This window comes from Mesocricetus auratus, unplaced genomic scaffold (genome assembly GCF_017639785.1).
Source record: "Mesocricetus auratus isolate SY011 unplaced genomic scaffold, BCM_Maur_2.0 Super-Scaffold_100009, whole genome shotgun sequence".
In the NCBI taxonomy this organism is placed as follows: domain Eukaryota; kingdom Metazoa; phylum Chordata; class Mammalia; order Rodentia; family Cricetidae; genus Mesocricetus; species Mesocricetus auratus.
Window position 1 is genome coordinate 54,445,210 of NW_024429193.1, and position 17,409 is coordinate 54,462,618.

At 46.1% G+C, this 17,409-nt stretch overlaps 1 protein-coding gene across 2 annotated transcripts in view; it reads right to left on the reverse strand.

Moving 5' to 3' along the window:
- The window catches only part of Casq2 (calsequestrin 2), a 58,809-nt gene that overhangs the window by 28,667 nt on the left and 12,733 nt on the right, over positions 1-17,409 (reverse strand). For both annotated transcript variants that reach the window (XM_005076526.4, XM_005076527.4), the window contains exons 2-4: positions 10,291-10,375; positions 7,276-7,376; positions 3,183-3,294 (exon numbers count right to left, since the gene is read on the reverse strand). In XM_005076526.4, coding sequence (XP_005076583.1) covers positions 3,183-3,294; positions 7,276-7,376; positions 10,291-10,375 — 298 coding nt within the window. The remainder of the gene's footprint in view (positions 1-3,182; positions 3,295-7,275; positions 7,377-10,290; positions 10,376-17,409) is intronic.

Below are 17,409 nucleotides of genomic sequence, written 5' to 3' on the forward strand. Positions count from 1 at the left end.
AATTATGTACACCAATACAGATATCCCTAAAGCCATGGGCAGTCAGAAAGACGTCACTGGGGGTAACTGAGTGTTTTGTGTGATAGGTAGAAGCATTTGAAAGAGCAGAGAGAAGAACTAAACAGAGGAAGGGCAATAGTGAGAGCAATACCAGAGCAACCTCAGAGCCTCAGAAGCCCTGCCCATCCCCGTCCCCAACATCTCTGTCAATCTCTTGCCACCTCCATGAACTGTGAACTCCTAGCCCAAGGATGACCAGAACCAGAGTGAGGACCCTCCTTCTTCTCTTATAAGTCTGATCAATGCTGCTGTCAAGATGAAGGATAGAGAGGTGGGCATGGTGGCATGTTACTTTGATGCTAGCACTCAGGAGGCAGGTGGATTCCTATGAGTTAGAAGCCAACCTTGTCTACATAACAAGTTCCAGGCCAGTCAGAGCTACTTAGAGAGGTTCTTTCTCAAAGCAAGTAAACAAAAATATTAAAGATGGATCTAGGGACTCCCAGATGGGTGTCTCAAAATTCACTGGACCTTCATTCAGTCATGTTCTACAGCAGTTGTTCCGGATGCCTGGCTTTGTCACTAGCCTGTCTGATGTTGTGAATCCAAGCATTCAGCCCCCTCCTCCAGTAAAGACTCATCTTACAGTTTCCTCATCCCCTTTCTCCGTCTCTCAGGAGTCCACATCCATTTCAGTGCCTCGGATTTTAGATACCGGTAAATAGCACAAGTTTGGGCCTGAAGAGACATGTCCAAGAGGCCATCATCTGCCTTACAAAGAACCAAAACAAGTTGTTGTGGGTGGAGCATTCAAGAGATAACCCTGGGACAGCAGCCTTGAGGATGCTGCCCAGTCTGTGTGTTAGTGGTGTGGCTGCAATGACCACAAGTCATAAAGGACTTCATAGCATGTGTTTCCCCTGAAAGTCCCGCGGGTCAATACCCACAGAAAGGCTGTCAAGAAGGTTTGCTCGTGATTCTGAATTCCACATAAACAGATGTCATAAATGTGACCCTGATAACATCTAAACTTAGCCACATAATCCTGTCTCTTTTAACCTTTGGGTTGGAAGTCTTCTCTCCACTCTTTCACACTAACAATAAACAGTGTTATCAACTAAGAAGTAAATTAAAAACAAAATGGGGAATTATAAACACTGAAGAATTTGGGAAGTTACTTGTGAACTCCAAAAAAAATGGTGAACTTAGTTGAGTATCTAACACAATTTAGTTTTAAATTACAGGCTCTCCTGTAGCACAGACTGGCTTTCAACTCATGATCCTTCTGCCTCTACACCTCAAGTTCTGGGATTATGACACAAGCTACCACCATCAGCTAGTATTTAGATTTTAATAGTAACTACAGAACAAGCTGGGCATTATATATATATATATATATATATATATATATATATATTATACCTGAGTAGTTTTTCATACATAACTTGCTATGGAAAGATACAGTTGGAGTTCATTCCCATTAAAGGTCACAAGAAACAAGAAGATTATAACTATGACCAAAAAGCAGAGCCAGTTATCTGGATGCAGGGATGCTTGCATTCACCAAGAGTAGGGACCAGGCTGGCTATATTGTGTCCAATGGTGAGAAAAGAATGTTAGCAGTGACAGAAAAGGCAACGAGTGTGGTCCATTCCTTTGCCACCATACAATGTGTGAACAAGTCTCTTATCAATGGTGATTTTCAAGGAATTGAAGAGCCTAGCACTTCAGCCATCATTGGGAATTGCATACTGCTATTTTAAGCCTAATACCTAAGTGTTCCTGGAAGTGACTCAAGATTCTCCTTCAAAATCAGAAAATGTACTATATGATCTGGTCCCCATCTCAGGTCTTATTGCTACCATTATATAAGAAACGTAGTAAATAGATAAATAAACAATAAACTCAGGAAGCCCAAATCCCTTGCAGGTTGCTCTCATCTCATGCCTGCGCACATGGTCACATTTGTTGTCCCCTGACAAGGCTCGAAGCATAGCTTGCTAGTTGGGGTCTGAGCACTAGAGCTAGGCTCCTGGAATTTACTTCCTGACTTCTGCACCCACGGTTGTTGATAAGAGATAGCTAATCAGACCTCTGTGTTCCACCCCTCCACCATCATGAAGATGCAGATACCCACCTGGACAGAACGCGTCACATGCCTGTCATGAGGCACTCCTTCTGCCTCAGCTCCGGTTATCACAGATGGTAATAAAATGGAGCCATTCTGGTTTTTGTCAGTGTGGTGGAAAAGGAAGGAGGGCACTGGAAAGCACGTTCTATACGGATCTTGGCCATGGCCCCTCCTGATCTATCACACCATGGTTAATGGAGGAGGAGGGAGGGGCAGAGAGTAGGAACAAATCGAGAGGGAGGACTGGAAGGAAAAGCACAGCCACTGCCCGTTCATGTGTGTGATGGCCCAGGTCAGGTTTCTGCCTTACTTTGTTTTTTAACTACTCAAAAGTTCTCCCTGTTCCTCTGAACTCACACTCTCCACCATCTCTTCTCTGGACACCCCAGTGCCATGATGGTGGGAGGGTCCCTTTGCTCACCCACAACCTGGCCACAAAGCCTTCATAGGAATGTGCCCCAGGGTGTGCTGCCATCATAGGCACAGACTAATGGCCAGCTGTGTGCTTGGCCAGCGGTTTTCCAGGGTCTCTAGCAACTACTGAGCCCATCCCTACCCAAAATTCAATGAATTCTCTCCAGCTGACAGGGAAGCTCTCCAGCTGGTGACCACAGGGAAATGGCCAATGGGTGTCCCATCTTTCAGGAGAAGAACCTGAGGGGGAGGCAGACAGGCTGGAGAGGGGAGGGAAGGGGAAGGAGCTTGTGTATTCTGTAGAACACACACATAATAACACACACACATGTTATACACACAATAACACACACTTGTAATGACACACACAATAACACATTCACATACATAATCACACATACTTATGCAATTACACACACACATACACACACACACCTTCAAGACTAGAGAACACAGCCTCTCCTTAATGATATTTCTAGTTCACTGCCTATTTTGCACAATTTCTGCATGTGTCCAAAAGAAACTCAGCTTCTACTGCCCCCAGCAAAAGAGTTGTTAAAGCCACGCCCTCGGTTGGGATGGCCTAGCATGCCTTGTCAGGGGCTAGCCTTCAGACCTGTGTTGACAGAGCACTTACATTCGGAGTCCTCATTCTTGAAAAAGCCGAGGAGCTTGATCTGGTCCTCGATGCGCTCAAAGGCCTGCACTTCCAGCTTGTTATTCACGATCTCCACGGGGTCCTCAATGAGCTGAAATCACACACCCAGGCACAGGCATGGTCACAGACATGTACACACAGACAGAAAGATGTCCAGAGAGATCATTTCTCCCCAGTGGAAGACGGAACACTCTGGAGGGAAGGGACACGCGTGTACAAATAGGCAGTGATATGGAAAGATCGTTAAGATCACACCATGCTCTCTAGCCTGGAAGGTGTGTGTGTGTGTGTGTGTGTGTGTGTGTGTGTGTGTGTGTGTGTATGTGTGTGTGTGTGTGTGTGCACAAAGGCCAAGGCCTTACACCCCATCCTGCTCCAGTGTGCATAGCAGCAGTCCCTCAGGATAACTTGGGAATTGTTGTCCTGCAGGCAATTCTATTCCTCTTGTCAGTTACTTTTTGGAAATTGTATCTGAAGTTACAAATTGACAATTATAACTATACATATATGTGCACACAGAGAGGGAATGTGTGTGTGTGAAAGAAAAAGTGACTGAGAGAGAGAGAGAGAGAGAGAGAGAGAGAGAGAGAGAGAGAGAGGTGCACATGTGAATGTGTGAGATTTGAATGCTCAAATGCAGGGACTGGTGTCTTCCTGTATCTTTCTCTTGCCCAGAGACAGGATATCTCACTGAACTGGGAGTCCGTTTTTCTTGCTAGGCTGGCTGGCCAGCCATCTCTCAGGACTGCCTGTTTCCTTCTGCAGGGTTTGCAGGCACAAGAAGACAAGGCAGGCTTTTTAAATGAGTGCTGGGGATTAAAACCCAGGCCTTCAGATCATTGTTCTTGCACAGCAAGCACTTTAGCCCACGGAGCCATCTCCCTGGCCCTTAACTGTTTGTATTCCTGGAACAATGCTAGGAGATACGAATAAACGGTGAAATGACCAGCTAACCAACATCTATCACCTCGCACACTTACCATCTGTGTGGTGAGAGCTTTTGTGTAGCCCTTAGCAATTCTGAAATGCATACTTTTATTTGCTATGCTGACCACACTGTGAGCTGTCTCAAAGGAAGGAAACCCTACTTATTCTTCCTGCCCACTGAGACTCTACTCTGTGGATCACAAGTTCCTCATGTTTGACCCCATTCCTGACTCTTGTAACTGGCATTGTACAGACTCGCTGCTTATGTTTCTTTTCAAAAGACTCAATTATCTTACATTCTACATGTAAGTAAAAATACGCCCTGTCTCTCCCAAGGCTTAAGTGTGGAAGGCTTGGCCCACACCTTGAGGTTTTACTCACTGAGATGTGATTAGATCAGTAAACCTCTGACTCCACGGTGAATCCACTGTCAATACTAAAATCTGATGATGCTCTTGGGTCCTGATGAGAATTAGGAGGGGAGAAAGTAGGTCACGGAGAATGTGCCTTTGTAGGCTGGATGTAGCCTTCCTTCCTTCCTCCCTCCCTCCCTCCCTCCCTCCCTCCCTCCCTCCCTCCCTCCCTCTCTCTCTCTCTCTGCTTTCTGACCAGCAAGAAGTGTTCTGCCTCAGCCTCCTTGCATCTGCTGCCATGATTTCTGCCTTGTCTCAGCCCAACACAAGGGATTCAGCAGACTTTGGGCTGAGACCTCCAAAACTGAGAGCCAAAGCAAGCCTTCTTTGCTTTGAGTTGTTTCCCTCAGAGATTTGTCAGTGGTCAAAAACAGATACAATGTGAAGTATATGCCCTTCTGTGCCCAAACTCATGAGTGTGATGCTCTCCGATTTCATCCCTATTGTTTTGGAAACAAGTCTTTATTCTTTCTTTTTCACCAGTTGAGTTGTGTTAATTCTATAACATCTCCTGACACTTGAGTCAAGAATGGGAAAGTGGCCCAGTTTTGGACAAGTGTGCTAAAGGTCTTGAGAAAACGATTCTTTCCTATTAAGAAAATGATGGGGGCAGGCTTTCTTTTCTCCCTGCATATGAATAAGGATGTGTGATAAATGGAGTTCTGATATGGCCCATCTCATCACCAACCTCATAACACCCATCTTGAAGGCCATGAGCTGGCTAGTTATATGTCAACTTGACCAAGCTATGACCATCTGAGAGGAGGGAACCTCAATTGAGAGAATGTCTCTGTAAGATCAGCTGTAGACAAGCTTGTAGGGTATTTTCTTATTATTGATTGATATGGGAAGGACCAGCCTGTTGTGGGTGGTACCACACAGGCTGTGGAATTATAAGAAAGCAGGCTTGAGCAAGTCATGAGGAGCAAGCCAGTAGGCAGCTCCCCTCCACGGCCTCTGCATCAGCTCCTGCCTCCAGGTTCCTGCCCTCCTTGGTTCCTGCCTTGGCTTTCCCCAGTGGACTATGAATCAAGATTTGTAAGCCACATCAACCCTTTCCTCCCCAGATTGCTTTTAATCATTGTGTTTCATCACAACAACAATAACTATAACTAATGCAGACCACATACTGAGGACAGAACTATCTATGGTTTACAGAGACAAAGCCCTGATTTGGTAAGTCTATAAACATTGCCCTGATTCTGGTTTGCTGCTTTTGTGGGCCAATCACACCTTTCAGACTTACAATGTCGCTTTTCTTGAAATTCCCTAGGACTTCTATCTTAATGAGATAGCCCAGCAGAGACTAGACACTATATTTGGCAGCCTCTTTCCGCCCTTCTCTGGCTTTTGAGAGTGTAGAGAGAAAGCAATGGACTGCTGGGTGTCTACCTGAAAATTGCTAGTGTGCACAGTCAGTTGTGAGCTCTTTGTGTTATTGTTGCTGTTTGTTCTAAGGACAGAGTTGCCCCACAGAGCCCAGGCTGGTCCCACAGAGCCAAGGCTACCCCTCACAGAGGCCAGGCTGGCCCCACAGAGTCTAAGCTGCCCTCACAGAGCCCAGATTGGTCTTTCATGCACAACCCTCCTGTCTCAGCCTCCCCAGTGCCAGGGTCATACCATTCACGGCAGAATTGGGTTCTTTATCTGTGCAGAGCATTGGTTCCAAAGCTGTTAGCCTCATAGCTATGGCTGGCGATGTAACTTTTATGCGTAGCCAAAATATTTTGTTATGTTTTCCCCTCTGTTGAAACTAATTAATTTGAGGATGTGACACCTCCATGGCTGAAAGTGAATGTGGTTGGTGTTTTTGTTGTTGTTTTGTTTTGTTTTTTTGTTGTGGTTGGTTTGTGTGTGTGTGTGTGTGTGTGTGTGTGTGTGTGTGTGTGTGTGTGTGAGAGAGAGAGAGAGAGAGGAGAGACAGACAGACAGAGAGAAAGAGAGAGACAGAGAGTTTGAGGGATGGTGTTCCTTAGCTCTGTCTTTCTTTATAAACAACTTCTTTTTTTACATTTACTTTGTGTGTGAGACGGTATGTGCACACCACTGTCTCTGTCTCTCTGTCTGTCTGTCTGTCTCTCTCTCTGTGTGTGTGTGTAGGGGTGTTAGAAGACAACCTGTGAAAGATGGTTCTCTCCTTTTACTGTGGGTCTGGGGAATTGAATCCAGGTTACCAGGCACGGCAGCAAGTGTCCTTACCATCTGAGCCGCACTACCAATCCACTGCCTCTCCTTTCCATAGCTCAGAAGACTTAGGGAGACTAGGCCTGTGGGTCCCCACTTCCATCTCAGGTGATTGGTTCACCCCCCTTTCCCACTTTTCATGGCTCTCTCCCAATGTCACTGTAGCGATTCCAATAAAATGCCAGTGAGCATCAGTGTGTAACTGGAAAAAGAATAACATATTCCCTCTCTCTCTCTCTCTCTCTCTCTCTCTCTCTCTCTCTCTCTCTCTCTCTCTCTCTCTCTCTCCTTCCTACCCCCCTCTCTCTCTCACACACACACACACACTACCCTTGGGTCACTTATAACAATTTCTTCAGTGACTTAAGGGCCAGCTCCCCAGTAAAAGTAAATTCCCCTGGGATGCAGGTACCCATTGCTGTTTTGTGAAACACAAGAAAGGCCTTATGCCATCCATGCCAGGATCTCCAGCTCCTCTCTTCTTGCATTAGAGTTGTAGCTCTCCTCTATGGAACAGCTGCACACAGGGCCACCTGCTAAATACTTACATCCAAGAGAAACTCCACCAAGACATCCGCTGCAAACTCCCCATCAAACTCGATTGTGCGATCACCCTTCAGAACATACAGGCTTCCTTCTTCATTGAAACCTGGGAGGAACAGAGGCCCAAGGCCGAGGTCATTCAGGTGCAGAAAAGCCTTCCAGAGTCTGAGTGACAGTGGGGTCAGGATCAGTGGAACTAGCATTAGCACGGACAGATCAGTCTGTCAGGGTGAGCCTTGAATTTGAAAGCTCCTCTTCATTCCACCAATAAAATGTATTAGGACCTGGGATCCTCATCTCCATGTGTCACTCTTGTTACTTCTGTGCTGTATGCTGTCATGAAAGGGTGTGTCCAGCGTGAGGCACAGGGTACGGCTTTACTTCTCTTTCCCTTTCCTCTAAATCTAGAACGACCTCCATCCATGAGTCCATCTTGGTTACTCCTTCAGGTTCTGGCTTAGGGCCCATTTCCCCCTAAGGTCTCTGCAACCATCTGAGTCTCTCGCAGTTACTGGTGTCCCTCCTAGTCTCATTGCTTGTAGGTGCTCACTCTAATAGGACAGTCTCTAACAATAGGGGTGTGGTCTTCTCCAGATCCCAGCCTCTTGCACAGAGCCTGGATTGTGTATAGACAATTCTGGGTCACTGGCCCCTTCATTCGGACCCCTGGTTGATGCTGGGAGGACAGACAGCAGCTTCAGTTTTGCCCCAGCACCCTTGGTACAGCGAGGTATACTTTAACCGATCCGGGCTGGGATACTGTATCCTTTCCCCAGAATGTTAAACAGCCAAGACTGCCATTATGGCCACTCCACCACATTTAATTGTTCAGATTAGCTGTTTGCAACTCTGTTACCCAGGAAATGCTTTCTCCTAATGAATCGCAAAGGATTTTCAGGAGCAGGAGGGCTGGACCACAGCCTGCTGCCCTGCACCCCATCTGAGGAGCCCCTGGCACATCCCAGCACTGGACGCACAGAGTATTCTTGACTCTGTTGGCATCTGATCTTAAAATGTGCCCCAGGGAGCATCAGTCAGCAGCTTGCTTCAGATTTTGTCTTGAGCGAGGCCAGGTAGGACTTCACATATGGCTGTAGCCAGCGCTGAAGTGAGGCATTCGGGGTGCGGGGAGAATGAGGGTGCGGGGGCAGGTTCACAGAGCACAGCCATATCCTGAAAAGCCCAAGCATCCAGCACCTAGAGCGCATGTGCTTTCATCCCTCCATGGTGACCTCAGAGAAAAACCTTTAGATATACCAAGCCCCATCATGCCCTTGGCAGTCTGTCCTTGTCAATTCTCATTCAGCCTGCGCTGGCTAGATTTGAGTATTTCTAGAACACTGGCACACTTTTTTTAAAAACTTTAGTAAAAATTATCCTAAATACCACTTGCTCATTAAAACTGTAGCGAGTTGGAGGGCAAGGCTAGCGATCAATCTGCTGGGGAAAGAGGCAGAACTCGTTACATGCTTTGGACTCTAGGAGGAGTTGAATGCATTTCACTTCTACGCTCAGGACGGGAAAAGCGTTCTTAATACATCTCCAGGGAAAGAGATATGTCAGTCATTATCAGTCCGTCAACATTCTACAGGCATGAGTTCTTCCTTGTGTCTAGCTTAAGCAGTCTTCAATAAAATGAATCTTATCATTAAAAATGTCTGGTCTCCTAAGGGATAAAACAGGGAAGAGTTGTTTGAATTTGCTAAGATAATGCACCTGCGTGTACCTGGGACGATGCACCTGTGTGTAACTGAGATGATGAACCTGCGTGACCTGGGACGATGCGCTTGCATGTAACTGAGATGATGCACCTGTGTGTAACTGGAACAATGCACCTGCACCTGCGTGTCCCGGGATGATGCACCTGGGTGTAACTGAGATGATGAACCTGTGTGACCTGGGATGATGCACTGCATGTCCCTGGATGATGCACCTGCGTGTAACTGGAACAACGCACCTGCATGTACCTGGGACGATGCACCTGCGTGTACCTGGACGATGCACCTGCGTGTACCTGGACGATGCACCGCATGCCCCGGGATGATGCGCCTGTGTGTACCTGGGACGATGCACTGCGTGTACCCAGGATGATGCACCTGAGTGTCCCCGGGATGATGCACCGCATGTCCCGGGACGATGCGCCTGCGTGTACCCGGGACGATGCACCTGCGTGTACCCAGGACGATGCACCTGCGTGTACCCGGGACGATGCACCTGCGTGTACCCGGGACGATGCACCTGCGTGTACCTGGACGATGCACCGCATGTCCCGGGATGATGCGCCTGTGTGTACCTGAAGATGTCCATTGAGCCACCACTAAGCTTTTTTTCTTCTACTGTGCTTACTGCTCCACACTCAACCTTTCTTCAAAGGTCCTGTTTCATAACCTCCTGCTATTTTTAATAGCCATTCTCCACTAGTCATGCAGAAAAAGCAGTGTTGGGGGTAGTATTTGAAAACCAGAGGGGCTCCCTGTGCCCTTTCTCCTTGGGATTATGGAGTAGGAATCTTAAAGGGCACTTGATCATGACATATTGACATGAGAGATTACAGCTTCCACCGAATTGTCACTTAACCATGCCTCACCTAAATCCATCCAGGCTGAAATTTTCCAGCTGGGGTTCAGCCTTAACTTTGGGACTTCTGGAGACCCTGCTGTAAATGCGTCATGTGCTGGCTGCTCTTGGGATGTTCCCAGAGAGACCCAGAGAAGCTACAGGGGCACAAAGATGCAGAAGCTGGGCTTCCAGATGCTGTAGGAGCTGTCAATCAAAGCTCCAGTGCCTCACATCAGTTTTTCTCTGCCTGATACTGGTACAAAGAAAAATTGAATGATCACTACCAAACTGTTAGACTGAGGCTTAGGTTTACTTTTACAAGGCCCCTCCCTAACCCAGAATGACGTATGCACTCATTATATGTGTTTGAAAATAATCCAGTTACCATGCAAGATAAATATAACTGATTTTTTACAAGACACATTTGTTTCTTCCTAACAGATTTCAAATATCAAACTTACCCAGTCTTTTGGCAAGCTTGGCTTCTTTCTTGGCATCTACCATCACAAAGCCTATGTTTTTATGTTCCAGTACCTGGGCCACCAGCTGAAGAGACAAATAGGTAGAAGTGAGTGAAGGGAAGAATGATGGTAGAAACCATCCCAAGTGTCAGGGCCAGCACCGTTCGTACGTCCTGCTACTCTGACCTCTGATTAGTCACCAGAATGCTGAGAACCTGAGGAATAGGCTAAGAGGAAAGACACTCCCATGAGCACAAGCTCCTTTCTGCCCTTGTGGATATAAAAATGGGGCACAGAGAATCCAAAAAGAACCAAGGGTGCTTAAACTCCCAGTAGGCATCTAGTCTGGGGCCTTGAGTCCTTCTGCTGTTGTCAGATGAACCTGTAAGGGACACACCTTTGAGTAAAGGAGACCTGAGGCCTGGAGGCCTCCTGTCCCAGCACTGGTGCAATGCAGGCGCCCTTGGCATCTGCAGGTTTCCTGCAGCCCATAGAGAAGAAGAGCTATAGGCAGTGTCGGGATGGAGGTGCCATTGACCCTGAAGTCCAGGAGGATGCTTCAGTGCCTTGGACAGGGGAGTGGCTACAAACCACTCTCAAATGACAGAGCACTGTCTCTGTCATCTTGCCATCTCACCAAAAGGGACTTGACAGAAATGGGGAGATCATGAAATACAAAATGTCTGGGGATTGAACCCGGGACCTGACAAATGCTGGACACACTAAACCATTGTGCTACACTTTGAACCTCAATATTGCTTTTAAAACACATATATTCATATGCTGTTATTAAGAAATACAAAAGTGAGATCTCTTAAACATACTCCTGGTTTCCTACAGAAGTGAGATCTTGTGAAACGGAGGCACGGAATCATGAACTGGATAGTGCCAACAATAGTTAAAACACAGAACGTGTCCATCACCACAGAGGGCCCTCTGTTGCCCTTTATAGTCACGGTGGCCGTGTGCTGCCCCACTCCCACTTCAGCCCCTGGAATCATGTGGCAGCTAACGTTTTCAGACAACTCTTTCACTTTGTATAATTATCCAGGGTCTGTCAGGTTGCTGCATGCATGTTCGCTTTCACTGTTGAGTAGAGTTCCATGGTGTGGATAGACCACAGTTTGCTTAGTCATTCACCTACTGAAGGGTCTATGAGTTGTTTCCAGTTGTTGACTATTATGAACAGAAGTCCTGTGCGGGATTTTGCCTTAAATATTAGTCTTAATCTCTGGGGGGGTGGACAACTAGGAGGATAATTTCTGAGTCATGGGGGTGTTTCAGTTTAGTTTTCACTGAAGCCTCCAAACTGTTTTCCAGAATGACTGAACTGTTTTACATCCTCATGAACAGTGTATGAGTTCCTCTACAACCTTAGGGGTGTTATCACTATTTTAAATTTTAGTCGTTCTCATAGGTATGTAGCAATGTTTCCTTATGGTTTTAATTTGGGCTTTGTGATGGTTTATTCCATGTTTATGTATGTTTCCTTCTGTGAAATGTCTCTTCATGTTTTTCCCATTTTTATAGTGAACATTAGCTTTTTTCTTTCTACCTTTTTGGATCTCCAGCATCCACGTACAAGTTGGGCATAGTAATGCGTGCCTGTAACCCCAGCTCTGGGGATAGAAACAGGCTTCCTGACCCATTAGCCTGTGAGTCAGCAAGAAACCTTGTCTCAAAAAATCAAGTGGAGCAGCTCACCCAACACACATGTGCAGTTATAAACACATGAAAACATGCATAATGCCTCCAACATACAAATGGAAAATTTAATTTCAGTGAAGTCTAACTGATCAATTTCTTCATTTATAAATGGGATTTTGTGTTATAGTTGTTTAGACAGGGTCTTACTATGTAGCTATCACTGACTGAACTCAATATGTAGATCAGGCTGTGCTTGAGCTCACAGAGATCCAACTGCCCCTGCCTCTGTGTGCTAGGATTAAAGGCCTGTGCTACTTTGCTTGGATGTGAATGGTATTTTAATGTTAAGTCTAAGTGCTAAATTCAGAACATTTCTATCTTTTCTCTGAACATTTACAGATTAGCTACTTTGGTGAAATTCTGTGGAAGCTGTGACACACTCTGGCATCCATTTTTCCTGTTAGGCTAGTTGACCCCAGTACCACTCGTAGACGGCCTTCCGTGCCCTGAATTTTACCCAACCTTTACCAAGACTGAGTTGGCACATCTGGGGGGGGGTTTAGCTCTACTGTCTCCATTCTGTGTGCATGTCCTTCTGTCCATACCACACAGCCTGGACTGTGGCCTCTGTGCAGTGAGTCCCCAAAGTAGAGCCGAGTGCTGTGCTTCTTCTCAATTCTCTTTGTGAGTTATTTTAACTAATTATTTTTCTCTTACACACAAGCTTCAGAATAACCTTTTTATATACAAAAAAGAATCCTACCAGGATTGGATAATTATACTATATTAGTGTAGTGTGTGTGTCTGAGAGAGAGAGAGAGCGAGAGAATTATATTAATTCTTCTATCAGCTGGGGAGAGTGGTGAAGTTAGAGTGTTAAGTCTGTCAATGAGGGAATACTGTGCCTCTCCATTTATTTCATGACTTTTCCGTCCACCTTGCAGCTCTGAGCATGTAAACCTTTTTCTTTTTTCTTTCTTGAGACAGGGCATCATGTAGCCCAGGCTGGCCTTGAATGTCTGATCCTCCTGCCTCCACCTCCCAAGTGCTGGGACTACTGGCATGTACCACCACCACACAGCTTAGCATGTAGGTCTAGTATAAGTTTTGTTAAATTTACAACTAAACATTTGGATTATTTTGCACTATGTGGTGTGGTTTTGTTTTTTGCATCTGTATTTTTGCTAGTACAGAATGTATAATTGTATTTTTATGTTTTTCTTTTAGCTTGTCACCTTCAACTCATCATTTCTAAGAATTTTTTTCCTTTGGAATTCTTGGGAATTGTCTGTGCAGGTAATTATGTCACCTGCCAAAATGTTATCCCTTTCCCATTTGTCCCTACTTTTCATTTTGTTGTGTTTCCTTATTCTGCTGATGAGAGCTCTAGTCCTGTACCAAGACTGTACTTTGCTTTCTTACCCGGTGTTTTGGTTTCATTTTGTTTGTTTGCCTCTCAGTCTTCTGGATGTATCTGTTTTCCCTTTCTGTCCTTTCAATCAGCTACATAATTTATAGGGTGTTCCTGTATATTCTACTATCATTGGGGGTTTCTTGTCTCCCCCAGTAACCCAGGGACTATTTGGCCCTGAGGTTAGCGCTCTTAGTCTGACCACCCTCTGTTTTGTGACTATTTCTTTCATTCCACCCTCCATTCCTGTGTCTACCCTGGTTGTATCCCCGACATCTTCTTCCTTCCATTCCCTTCCAGCTAGACTTCCTAGGTCATTCGTGGCCTAGCCATGCTTTCTTCTTGTCTGTTCTTAGTTTTTCTTTTTCTCTGGCCCAGAACCAGCTCCCTTCATATAAGACTAATCAGAATGTTCATCTGAGCACTGCTCCAGGAATGCCCTGGTGCCTGCTGTGGAGGAAGGACCCCAGGAGCAGGCAACCAATGCCACCCTGCTCACCCCAGAGCTTTTCTCTTTGCTTGGATGTCTGGGCCTGGGGAGGCTGGGAATGCATCACCACCACCAGTGCAATGGTGTGACTCACTGTGAACGTTCCTGAGGTTCCCCCATGCCAGTCTTCCTGCAAAATCACTTGCGTGTAGGCTTTTGCATGCAATCCATCAGACCATGTTGTGTCTTCTTTTCCTAACAAATCTTTTTTCATTGCAAGCCACCCTGTCCTATTTATAGAAGTCAAAATCTTAAGTGACTGTTCCCCTGTCAATCATTCAAAGTCACAACACCCAGCTTTACAATACAGTAAATTCCCCCCTCTTCTGCTGCATGAGCCTTGACAGCAGCTGTTAAACTCCACTATGCACAAGAATGACCTGGGGCTCTGTTTAAATGGGGCTTCTTGGTTCTCCTCGACTGAAAAGAGAAAATGGAGCTGGGTGGGGCTCAGGAATCCACATTCTCAAACACCCACCGCACAGCCACAGCCCGTGGTTGTGATGCCTCAGCTCTCAAGTCAGTCACTCTCTGGAAAGCAGGACTATTAATGGCTGTCGCTTCTTCTGAAAGCTACACAGCAGTGTTCCAGCTGTGGGGCTCATGTTGGCTTTTTTGATCTCTCTCCGTTTAGTCTCGGAGGTGAGTATTGATAATAATAGTAAAGGGAGGCCATGGAAATGATTCACTGACCACTGAAGGCCCTTGACACCAAAGTCTCACATCTTGCATTCTATTCCCGGAACCCATGTAAAGGTGAAAGAGGAGAGCTGACTCCACAAGGTTGTCCTCTGACCTCCATAGGCCATGATCACCGTGACATGCGCTTACCACATTCCCACATCTCCCTCAACACACACACACACACACACACACCAGGAAAGAATGAAAACTTAACTTGGAGAATTAAACAAGAGTGTTTTATTTAGACTTCTCCTCAGCACATCATCACTTTATTTATTTATTTGCTTCTTTATTTATCTATCGATTTATTTATTTTAGGTAAGTGCAAATGTGCTCTTCTCTTGGGCATGTGAAGTATGACCTTTCCTATCTTGATATCTACATGGGACTTTGGAATATACTGAATAGTAAGTAGCTGCCACTGTCCTATGCCACAGATGGACAGACAAAGCAGACGGTCACAGATGGGTCAGGAAACCCTACTACTGAGATGTGCCTTCCTCCTCCTCCTGTCTGCTCCTGTTCCTCCTTAGCATCCTGACTCCAGATTCCTGCAGCTCTTGAATCACTGTCAGCTTCCATCCTCTCTTGACCCAGAGCCTGCCCCCCTGAGCGTCATCGTCTCCATCACCAGCTCTAGCATGCAGCCTTCACAGGCCTAAACCAACGGTAGCCAGGGTTGCCAGACACCTAAGAGTACTGCAGGACTGAATGCAGACGGTGGTGTGGTGAACACCTGGGACCTCTGGGCTAACTCTTGACATGACTGCGTCCCTGAGGGCCAATAGTCTTTGGAGAGGCTGCAGTAGGCAAACAGGCAACTGCTCCCTCTGGTGTGTGCCGTGCTTTCCTCCGTCCCACTCCCGCACCGTAAACCTCAGTTCTCTTGCCCTCTCTCCTGAAGGTCTCCAAACCTTAGCAAACTTGGGTTCCCAGGGCAGGCGCAGGCTCATCTCTCACTCCAGTCTCCTTTCTAGAGCGTCAGTGGCCCATCCCCAGGCGTGAGCTCTGGCACCTGCTCTGTAATCACCAAGTTGGGTTTACACCTCTTCTGTATTGTGACTCTTTCCTCAGTACGGCCGTCTCCAGTGTCTTCTGTGTTCTGTGCAGTTCCAGGGAGACAGTGGGCGCACAAATGGATTGGTTGGAATATATCACAAGTGCAAGGAGCTTGTGAGCCAGAGAGGAAAGGAGCAATTATCACCAAATACTGTGAGTCCTGGGTGAGAAAAAATGTCATCTCCATGTTTCTTAAATGCCCAGAAAACCAGAATACTCTTTATATGTGACTGAGATCTTTCTCCTACTAGCTTGCAACCATTCCCAACTGGTTTGAGCAAGGTGGGCGGATTGATGGATTATTTCACTGAGATAACCTGCGAGTCTGTCCTAGAAACTAGCCCCACCTGTTGGCTAGTTATGAACAGCTCCCGGAATGGAAACATTGCTCACTCTCTCAGAAACATTGGGATTTGGTTTGACCATTGCTGAGTTTTTTTTTAACCCAAAAAGAACTTTTGACAAAGTTCCATATTAATAATATCAAAGCTAACATGATAAATAGACAATATAATAATTCCATAGCTGACAAGTGTATGTTTCTGGCATGTCTATCTCTTTCTGCTATTATAGTACATAGACATTACACTACCATTGCTGCTGGAATGATGAGGTCTACATGCATGTCACCTTTAAATGAGTAAGTGACCTATGCTTGCTAGACCCCAGTGATGAAGAGCATGGGACTTGGTGTTAATTCCTGGATTGCTGATTTTGTCACCAGTCTGTGCTGTGACTTCACTGCACAACGTAGGCAGTAACAATATCTACACCACACAGAAATAATGAATATGAAGTGCTTGGTGTGGGTTTTCACATAAGGTATATGCTTAATAAATGGTAGATTTCTTCCTTGCTAGTATGATACTGAATAGGGTTCTGGATTGTGTACTGATCCCCAAATACCAAAGCCTAGATTATCAGAATGGAAATAGAAGTAACAATCGTTAGCTAAGGATGAGTTAATGAGGGAGGGAGCCAAAATGGCAGGGCAGATTTAAAGGTTGTGGAGTCTCATAAGACAGAGCAGTGGGCAGGAACAGGGGCGGGGGGGGCAAACCGTACAGAGCCTGGCAGGTCATAATGAGTGCTGTGGGTTTGGTTTCTATGCACTTTGGGTGTGTCTAAACATCTCTCCATAGCCACACAGCTCTGCATGGTGTGGCCCGCTGCCTCTTCAACATAATTGGAGCCTGCCTCTAGATATGTCCTTCGCTCCATCTAGAAGACCCCCTTCACCATTCTATACCAACTCTACTATCTTTTAGTGTACCTGGACATGTTAGTTCCCCAGAAGGTAACCCCTGACCCCAGCTCCCAACTCAATGCTTGCTCACAGACCCTGAGATTTTCCTCTACAATTTTTCCGTGTTTGCATATGATTATTGTGATTATTGCCTCTCTACTGTTGGTGCTAAACCCAGAAGGCTCTGCGTCTGTCTGCCTTTCTCCCCATACTAGCCCCAGAGCCCAGGAGAGTAGCTGGACTGAACCGCAAATTAGTGCCTCGAGTAAATGAACCAGTTAAAAGGGAGATCGCTTGTGAGAGCAGAGGCCAGTGAGACAATGGATCAGGGCAGGCAGAAGGAATAAATGCATCCACAGGGAAGAAATAGTGTCAGCACAGGTTTGAAGGTGGACACATCAGGGTTGGACCAAAGCAAGCTAGTTTGGTGGAGCAAATTATATTTGGGGGAGCTAAAAAGACTCCGATGTTTAAGATGTCCAAGAAAAAGAGCCAAGTTTTGGACACTGTGGTTGGAAGCTATGGTTTGGGGTTGAGTAGAACAAAGAGACTGATCTGAGTTCAGAGAGGATAGATCTCACG